This window comes from Plasmodium inui, assembly GCF_000524495.1.
Source record: "Plasmodium inui San Antonio 1 unplaced genomic scaffold supercont1.23, whole genome shotgun sequence".
Taxonomy (NCBI): domain Eukaryota; phylum Apicomplexa; class Aconoidasida; order Haemosporida; family Plasmodiidae; genus Plasmodium; species Plasmodium inui.
Genome location: NW_008481857.1, coordinates 1,959 through 12,439, shown reverse-complemented (window position 1 = coordinate 12,439; position 10,481 = coordinate 1,959). Strand labels below are relative to the sequence as shown.

Here is a 10,481-nt window from a genome sequence, read left to right as displayed (position 1 = left end):
TTTTTTTTTTATTTATGTTGACTGTTGCTGATGGTGTTCTTGAGTACCATTTCTTTTTTTATCCTTATTTTAAGCCCTTACCTATATGGATTAAGATGATAATCCTGCGATTGGCAGATAACTCTTTTTTTAGTTTTGGGTTGTTGCCTATATTCCTGATACTTTAACTTTCACGTTAACATGAGATATGTAAGAACAAAATGGTTCCATTTGGGGAGGGTAACAGAAGTAGCAATATTGTGAAAAATGACGCCCCTACTTATTTTTTCCTTTATAATTTTGTCCCTTTCATATTTCTTGAATGAAGTACAAGAATCGAAGAAATTTATACTTACGTGTCATGCCACATGTGCACATCCTTTCTTTTTATATTCTTAGAAATGCGTGAATATTACATATAGTATTATAGGAAAAATGTGCGGTGATGGATTTCAGACGCCTCCGAAATGCGCAAAGGAAACCCTGATGAAAAACACCTGCCGGGTGTTCTGAATTATCAATTATAAATCATGATTACGATGCCATGATAGCATTATTGATCATTAGAGTGCACCTCATGAATTATAACGTTGACGATGCTCCACTCTTTTGTGCTCCATGCTTTATAAAACAACATAGGGACTTACAAATGAATCTTATGTATCTGCAATTAAGCATCCTCTGTTTTTCGCTTTGTTGACGTGTTTTTTACATGTCTATAAGTGAGGCAAACTACGGGGGAGGGGGGAGATTCAATTTATTGTGCTTTACTTCGCTTTCTAAATTCCCCCGGAGGGATGCGTCCTTATGTAGCTATGGTTTCATATTATAGCTGCGCATTGGACTGAAGAGAATGAACTTATTTATCCATTAATACTTGGAGTTTATTATTCTTTCCACAATGGTAGAATCCGCTTTACCAGTAGAATACTGATAAGGAGTCGTAACAACATACTCTAGCCATTGGATGCATATCTCAAGAAAGTATTATTGCATTCTTAAAATATAACTGTATTTGTCTGTGCCAAATCCTTATGTTGTACACAAGAGGGACAGCAGGAGTTGTGGCGCTGGTGTTCATACAGTCTTACACAATTCCTTTTAATGTTTGTTCAAGATGTAGACGGTCTGTTTTGATTTTGAAATGGGCTGTACATTTAAATAAGGGTAGAAGATGGGTCCCTGAATTGAGAAGTACATCTATGGGGGGTTGCAATTACATGCCCATTCCCATATACCTCTCTAGCTGTACCTGATGAGAACAAGGTTTCCGAATCACCTCGGCTCACTAAGAATACCAATGGATTAACATTCCTTTACAGAAATGTCATGTTTAAAGAGGAGTGACCTCTACAATACGTATTAATAAATATTACCTTGGAACAAGGGGCAAATACCTCCCACAGTACCCTGCTTTTAATTCACTCGGAGGCGATGAAGATAGGATGTGTTCACCTGTGAGCAAAGATGGGTATAGAATTGAGGCAACATGCGACAGGAGTGGTCTCCTATGATTAATTATGCACCCTCTAAGATATAAAAATAGAAAAAGTATGATTAGGAGGGTTTTATTAATTAGAAATTATAAAAGGAAGGAACAGGAAAAAAAAAAAGAAACAGGCAAAGGACCAAAGAAGTCGACAAAAAAAAAAGAAGCCAACAGAAGAAAAAAGAAGCCGACAAAAACAAGAAGAGACAGGAAGGAAAAAAAAAGAAAGAAGCAAAAAAAAAAAAAACAGGGAAAGGGAAAAACAAGCGGAGAAAAAAAAAAAGAAACAGGCAGAAAAAAAAAGAAACAGGCGAAAAACAGAAAAAAGAGACATGAAGAAAAGAGAAAAGATCGAAACAAGAAAGAAAAAAAAAAGAGACAGGCAAAAAAGAAAGGAAAAAAAAAAATAAGAGAAGAATTATGATGTGGCATATTTTATTTACATATAACCGGCCCCTTACTGCAGCTGCGTCAATTAATGAGGTTATAAGGGGAAGGGAAACGACATGAAAGAATACCTGCTTACTCATTCTTTTCTGAGGGATGATGATTGATGTGATAATGAAGTAATAGCGTATATGTGTAAATTAAAGCGATCATTTCTTAATGCTCTCCAGTGATTATTAATGTAAGTAAATATTTTTTTATGAATATTTTAGGAGGAAGAAGCCGGAAGGAGAGGCTGTGTTACAGAATTATGTTCGCGGGTCATAGAAAATCGGATTATTTTTCCTAGCTTCGGAGTAATCCACTTTAACCCGTATATTCTGGAAGTCCTTAACCCTAAATTAAAATCGTTTATCTCTGGAGCCTACATAATAGACTGATACATAAGTTTCTATTTTAGGAGGCATTCTTATTTGCCATGTCAGTTTCAGATGTTATGAGGAATGTATATGATTGGAAGGCTCAATGTTTAAAGGAGAAGTTTGACTGGGAATTCTCAGAGACGCGTTTACACGTCATTGTAAGTTAAGGTAAAGACAAGATGAAGTCAAATAAATTATAGTTATGGGTCTTCTGCGTTGTATAGTATAGGAAAATAAACATTATTTTCCTTAGGGGTGTCTATGTCTATGTTCTCATCTTTTCACGCCCCATACGGCTTTTTTATACCTTCCTTTCTGTTTTTGTCCCTTTATAGTTACCGAAAAATGGCATTAAAGCGTCTTATGTCATGGAATAGTACGATGGCGAATATGGGAACATAACAGTGGCAAGAGAAGAGTGTGAATATATTTATGCGCTCAGGGCCCTATCATATCTATATGGAGGATATGTCTTAAGCTAAACAATTACAAAGGAGCGTCCGGAGATTATATATGAGGAGGCTAAAAATTCCTGGGTGAATTATTTAGTTCTGGTCCGGAATAGATCACAAAGGACGAGGAATAGAGAAGGAATGGTAACAATTAGGTTTCGATTCACATAGAGGGCACAGACCTCGAATACAGTAGAGGACAAACAAACCGCAACTTGCATGTTCAGTATAATTGTCTATTACATAGCCCTAAGGAGGAGGTGTATTCAGATTCCTAGGTAACTTCCCCAATTAAAATAAGGAATATGCAAGACAGTTTAGTGTTAGAGTCCAACAGTATAAAAGTGAAAATATTTATTTATCCGGATGGCCGGAATCTGGGAACATTGGAGCTCATAATTCTGATTAACGACATTCAAGTAGCATATAATTAATCATATTGTGCAAAAATAAAGAATGTTCAGGATGTTTATTCTATTGCACTGCAATAATGAGTAAATCATTAAGAAATGATAAACGCGTTTTGAGTAGGGACATAAAACATTAAAACGGTTATTCGATAGGCATGACATGCTAGCATAGGTTAATTCTAATGTAGCATTCTATGTTCATAAGTATGGATAATTTAAGGGAGTTAAAGAATAGCGGCGTATAGGAGACAACGATAGATAAGCCACTGGGTGATACATAGAAAAGAGCCACCAAGAGAGGAATAAAAACCAAATAGGCGGATCAATACAGGGAAAAAGAAGGAATCTGTGCAGAATTCAATATTTGAGATGTGTTCCATTTTGCTCTGCAGGCTCAAATATCCTGCAATGTTTATCTTGTAAGTGCGGTTAATTTTTTTACATCGTTCAAAAACAAAAAAAGGAAACCGAACCTTCATGAAAAACCTTCCAAGGATGTTTTTCTCTCATAGATAATTTTTTCATATGTTTTCTTTATCAAGGATGTTTGTATTCATTATATTCTAAGATAGGAATGCATCAATATATAGTAGAAATCTTCTCTATATTAAAAATCATTAGATATTTCTGCATTAGATTATGATGCCAAAGGGGGCGAATGCACGAATTCGGGAAATAATCCGGGAGGGGGGCCTGCTGCATATTGTATATAACCTTGCTTCTTCGACATTTTCATCTATAGATGGTGATCACAGGAGTATATATATGCATATGTGAATTTATGTACATATACATATGAGGATTATAGGATTATCATTAGGTACATACCAGAATTATCTATATTTTGAGGAATTGCGATGAAGCGGTTGGGACACCTTGATGTCCCCGAACATGTTTTATACGCCGTAACAATGCGCCTTTTTAGAATGTAATATTAATTTTGTCCATTGGGTAGAGTTTACAATGAAATCCTATTCAAATGCGTCTGTTATTGATTTTTAGGTTATTTTTCTTGGGGCTTCGTAGTTTTTTTTTTCTTGTTCTGTGTTCTTCCATAGTAACGTCGTGATTTTTCTGTGTCTATTTTTTAAAGGTCAAAAATGCTTTGGAAAAGAAACTGCCTAACTAGCAACCCAAATTCAAAAGGATTAATCCTTCTATTGTCTTGAACTAAGGACTATGGTAGAATGAATAGTCAAATACTGTTACACAGAGTATTCAGAGTAGGGGCAGCATACAGTACGGTTACAACTACTAGGATAAGAAAAATGAATAAGACAATACCATTAAGAAGGGAGAGGGGCAAATCATCATAGTTACCTGTTGTTACAAAGATGGTCCCTGCAGGTGAGTAAGTAAAGGCAGTCATACCAATCTTTTTACGGAAGACATGGATGAATCCAGTTACCCCCCATGTTATAGCACCGGAAATTTAATAATAAAATTACGAAGACAAGTATGGAAGAATGAATCCTAAACTAGAATTATGCGCCCCCTATTGCACAAATAGAGGATTGAGTAAATTTGCATCAAGGGTTGTGCAGGAATGGATGATTCATTAGAATGAGAAAGAAAGTATGAAATGTGTAAAAAGTCACTTTATAAGTAATAATTAAATAATCGTTTGCATAATTATTTTTTAGAGAGGAATAAAATTCATTCATGTGGATATCCTATTTTCTAGAGGAATATAGATAGTGAAAAATGCAGGATTAGAAATTACACATGATATCCAAATACGGATGTAATAGTCGTATATATTAATGCATAGATTATGTACAACTATAACAAAGTGCCTCCTCTTGATGAAGTAATAAATTGGATAAAGGGGAGTAACCATATGAGGCCAACTAATTACAACTCATTAAGGATAATATGATATTCCCGTAAAGTGATCTGTGCCAAGCCTTTATATATTAGTGTCTATCCGGAGGCGTCGCCTAAGATGTCGCCAGGTGTAACTCCAGCAATAGTCGCTGATTATATACGGATCAGATGAAGTAAATGCTATTAGAAGGATAACAAATGAATGAGAGAGGGTCATTTAAACAGTGCTCCAATGTGCACAGAATCATGACATGTAGGAAGATGTGTTAAATAGTTGATAATGAATACATTTCAAAAGCCTAATAAATATAAGGGATTTGAGTCAGTAATTGAGGCAGGGTTCTAAATGTGTATAGACTACAAACCTTATAAGGAGAAGGATAAAGTAATGATCGTATATTACAGGACAAGTATCCAGGTAGTAACAGGGGAATGAAAAGAATACGATGAGAGTTAAAATAAAGTAAGAGATATATGAATATTTATAATAGTATATCCAAGCCAAAGTAATATAGATCGCACTGAATTCTAGGAGAGTCCAGAGAAATAGAAATCAAAGGAATTGAGGAGAGTTTATTGTCTTCGCTGCACTAAGATGTAATATCCTATAAAGGCTTCTTGTGAATTTATACCTACAGCTATATAAAAATTTTAGATAAGTTTCTTTAAATTTATGTTGAACTATAGCAGCTATTATAATAGTTATCCTGTCCAGGAAAAGGAGGAGCGGAATTTCTGTGGGAAATATAGGATGCCATAGAAAATGTAGCTAGAATGACCTTAGAGTATTCTGTCTCATTGTATCGTATAATATAATTAAGCAAGTATTCATTGTGAAAGGATAAATCAGATTTGCTAACAACTTTGGCTTGCGGATTATGGAGCATATCGTATATCTATTGTAGCTTAAATTAGAGAGTTAAAGATTAAGATTTCTGAATAGAATGTACAGAGATGATTCAATGTCCAATTTACTGCATTTCTACTGGCATCACAGGAAAGAAATTTGACATAAAAATTTATGGTCTTAAAGGACTTTCTAAAATATGTCTATGAAGAGTCGTCTGAGAAGTAGGCGCAGGTATTGGAGGATACTGGAAAGCAGCCAGTGTTATATGAGTTAGACCAAGTTAACCTGACATACCCAGGGTTTATATGAATAAGTCACAGATATATAATAGAAAGTAACAGGCCAAATTATCTTATAAACAATAATAAAAATACAAATACAAACCTTCAGGTGCATGAAACAGAGGAGAATATTACTGAGAAGAAGAACATGAATGAAGGAAGAGAAAGAATAATCCCAAATTAAATATTATAGGAGAATATATAGACACAAGGAGGCAGAAGAGTCGGAAGAAAAGAATGATCTAGTAACCTAAGCTACATGTATATATATGGAGGAGATAGGAATGTATCAGCAGCAGTCTAAGGGAACCCTCGGTAAGGCACTTCAAAGCAGTCCAATCCTGTTTAATGATGTATCTGATATTATATAAATCCCCTAACTAAGAGAAAAGATATCAATGAAACAGGAACCCAAAAAAGGACATATATTCCTAGAAGAAAGCCTAAAGAGAAGGTAATTCATGACAAGCAGTTTTTAGAAGGAGGAGGTCATCCAGGAGTAGAAGAATAATTCTCAGTATGTATGTAGTATCAGCGAACTGAAGTCCTTTTGATGTCAGAATTAGCAGAGAAAAAGAAGATGATTAGACCAATGCAGACGCGTGTATAGCAACAAGATAGATGGGAGTTGAGTATTTCCCTAATTAGAAGAGCGGGTGAATATCTAAACGGGAACAGATTAAGAAAAGTCTAACGGGCCTTACAGAAGTACACCGGATAATGAAATCAAAAACTAGATCAAGCCGTACCAAGGAATTCGAATCGCGATGGACCTTTCTAGTGAAGAATGATACGAAGGGACAAACGGGGCAACCAGCCAATACACTACAATATAAGGACAAAAGGACAAGTGCAGAAACCCCTAAAAGGAATAGAGATGATAATATCGAAGGAGCATCAGGAAGGAGGATGGATAAATAACACCCAGCTGGACCCAAAGAACAAATCGGTTACTAACGGAAGATAAGGAAAATAAGCCAAGCCTTAGACTAGCGGCAAATTCCGCGAGTATTAAGGAATTGCCCTTCCTGCTGATTGACAAATCCCACTCAAGAGATCTGTTAACAGCCCGAACCGTGACTTACAACATCCCAGCATTGAATCCAAGCGAGTCAAACCAAAGGACGCCCAAACCCCAGAACCTATCAGTGGAAACCACGGCTGAAGAAACCCGGCGTAATTAAATGGGAGCGCTCCCCCCAGACAATCCACGCAAAACAAGACAATCCAGAATAAATTAACCCGCGTAAACTGGCTAGATAGGAGACGAGGAGTATACAATATCAGTCCCATTATCTGAGTCAAACTTAGGGTACCGTATAAAGAATACCAGCAGTACTATCGAAAGATTCTCCCTAATGAATCTCCCCCAAACGGAGGTATATTCATCATTCGTAAGTCCCATTAAAATCATCTATATAGCAGAAGAATCTTTGAAACTCGTTCAGTATCCAAAAAGTAAGGATTAAACAAACAACTGAGCAATACTGACTAGAAGTGGGAGGTCAAATCCTAGGGCAGAATCTTTCTGAGGCCAGACCGAATAGATGAGTCGAGAAAACAATTAAGGAGAGATAAAGTCACCAGGATGCCGAAAGGTAGCAACCCAATTCATATAGAGAGGGGCAACTATACTAATAAGGAGAGTTCAGAAGATACGCATTCGCCCCAGAAGGTACAAGTAAGATTGAGGTATATCAAATATCCTCCCCAATCGGATCACCTCGATAGAGGAAGTGATTAGAACAACCACAAGCACAAATTATATCACTATTGCCGTTGCAGCATAAATACTACCCGAGTGAATATACCCGGAGTCAAAAATCCCTCTGAATAACCCAAGTGAAGAGGACTGAATACCCCAAAATATGAGAGCAATTCCTCCCCCACTAAAATGGCATGATCCCACTCCTGCAAAATCCCTAAGAAATCAAAAACAGGCCCAAGATAACACAAGAGTAAGTTGGAACCGGCCTCGCACCCCTAGAAGATAAAAACTACGCGACTTCAACATGTGAATAGAGAAGCCCATAAGCCAGATGACATGTTTCCAGATATGCATCAAGGCTAATCCACTCGGCTATTATAAGGATGGATAGCCCAAATCGAAAATTAAGGGGAGAAACAAAACCTCCCCCAACAAGGTAGAGGGAACGCCTAAAATATATCTGAATGGGCCTAAGTAGTGCCGAGCATTATCGCAATAAAGTTAGTTAACCCAAGCAAACACAGGGTTCAAGATAAAAGTGCCACTTCGCAGGACTTGGGCGGAGAGTCTAGACTCCTAATTCACCTCACAGACGGCCATTCTAAGAGGACGCAGAAAAGTATGACATGATTCCGGGGCCCCACCTGAGGAAGCCTTGATAATAGGAGGAGGAAGACCCACTAGATCTCTGGAACCAGAAGAAGAAGGAAGGATTTTTAGGCATGAACTCGCCTAAAAATGCCAACTGGCAATTGGATGATTGGAGTTCAGCCGGAGATAACTGGGGCTATCCCCCCCAAGAGGAGGCTACCTGTGGGGGGAACTCAAGATCCCGATATTGTTATCCCCGGTTAATAAAGGCAACAGGAACCAAATGGAATGGTCTGAGTCAGTGGTTGAAAGAAGAAATATTAGGAGAAGTCTCCTCGAAATGGTCAAGGGATTTCCAGTCTAATGTCAAAACATGCCTGAAGGACAATGACAAATCTCCCTTGGATTGGGGTCAAGTACTCGATAAAGTGATAAATCAAATCCAGGACGATATGGTAGCCGATGTATCCGAAAATAGCCGGAAACTATTAAGGACCCCCATGGAATGGTACGAAGTCTTGAACAGCAGCAGTAGTCTAAATACGCCTTGGAACCAAAGTGATGTTGGTCGAGGACTTCTCATAGCAGTAGTATGTATCTTAACAGGCTTGACCAGTACCCGACAACACGAGAAGGAAAAATATCCAGGGAGGGACGAATTATGTGACCAAGTGGATCGGGCTCTAATGGTCAATGAGGGACAATGGAAACGGTGGTTGGGGGGTCAGGCACAGGACGCAAGAGCCGGAAGGCCTGACTGTGGACGACCCCAAGGTTCTAGAAGATGTATAAGTGGGAGTATGAGTCTAGTATTGACAATATATAGAAGTTTAGCTAGTCTTTGTCCAAACTGTGGGCCCTATAGTATCGCTCGGTGGGTTGATGAAATTCAGCCCAAGGGGATCAGCCAAGGAGAACAATATTGTGAAGTTAAAAAACGGGTAATAACTTGTGATAAAGCCCAGAACAGACCTTGGAACCCCGGTGATTTAAGAGTGGTCCCAGAGAAGGACAGAAGAAACATCTCATTAGATCCTAGATGGGCCCAATCCGTGGATAACACAGGAATAAACAACCCTCTAAGAACAGCCAATCTCAAGTCGTCAGACCAAATTAGGTCCTCCGTCCACGCAGATCAAACGCCATCCAAACAGCAGGTAGGACCTCTCACCACAGGACCATCCCCCCCCGTGAATAGCCCTGATCCACAACCTCAATTGCCCCGGAATGACGTAACTTCCGTCATAAACGAGAAGGCGCTGGACCCCCCTAGTATGGGTCAGACAACATCATCAATGTCAGCGTCTGTCAATGGAAAGCAGGAGAACAGCTTAAGTCAAAAACAACCAGGAGCAGGCAGCGGCGGCACAGGAGGCCAGACTAGTACTCTGCGGTCAAATTTGGCAAAACCGGATAGGAAACGGGATGGATCGGACATTCTACCCGAAACCAACAAGGAGCAGAACAGTCTGACTACCCCTCTGGTGGGCCTAGTGGGTGGGGTGTTAGCAGTTATTTTACTGGGGGTGGCAAGCGCCTATGGAATCTTTCGGATTTGCAGGAGGAAGGTGGGCAGTAAATCAAAGGGGGATAGGATCAATATATCAGTCCTTCCTGTTCCAACATAAAAGAGGGTTGAGGTTTAGGTTGAGGGTAAAGAAATGACTCATAAAATTCTGACCTTGCCCCAAAGAAAACTTGATAGAATCGTCTAAGAAGTTGAACCCCCACCCTAAGTGTGCAACTGGGTGCACTAAGGGGTTCTGCCCCCCCTAGGATGACCTTCCTTCAATATGTTAGTTATCCCCCAAACAATATGTTATGTGTTCAAATGAGTCCAGATTAAGTCTACATTGTGTTAGAATGTGTACCACCTCCCATTTTATGAGTCTATTTTTGTGTCCATTATTAGTCAACACCCCATTGTATGAGTGTTAGAGGACTTAGATTGACCCAAATTAGACAGTCAATAGAAACATTCTAACCCCATAATTATGGATGAGGATGCGTCTTAGACAAGGAGGAATACATCTATGAGTCAATCTATGAAATCAACGAACTTTGACCTCGGGGGTGTTGGGATGT

At 38.6% G+C, this 10,481-nt stretch overlaps 1 protein-coding gene across 1 annotated transcript; it reads left to right on the top strand.

Annotated features, from left to right (window-relative positions):
* Positions 1-6,884: 6,884 nt before the first annotated feature.
* Positions 6,885-10,024, top strand: C922_04416 (hypothetical protein; the record flags this gene model as incomplete). Its single annotated transcript, XM_008819999.1, has 2 exons — positions 6,885-7,046; positions 8,471-10,024. The coding sequence occupies 2 exons, from the start codon at positions 6,885-6,887 to the stop codon at positions 10,022-10,024; spliced, it is 1,716 nt and encodes a 571-aa protein (XP_008818221.1).
* Positions 10,025-10,481: the final 457 nt, after the last annotated feature.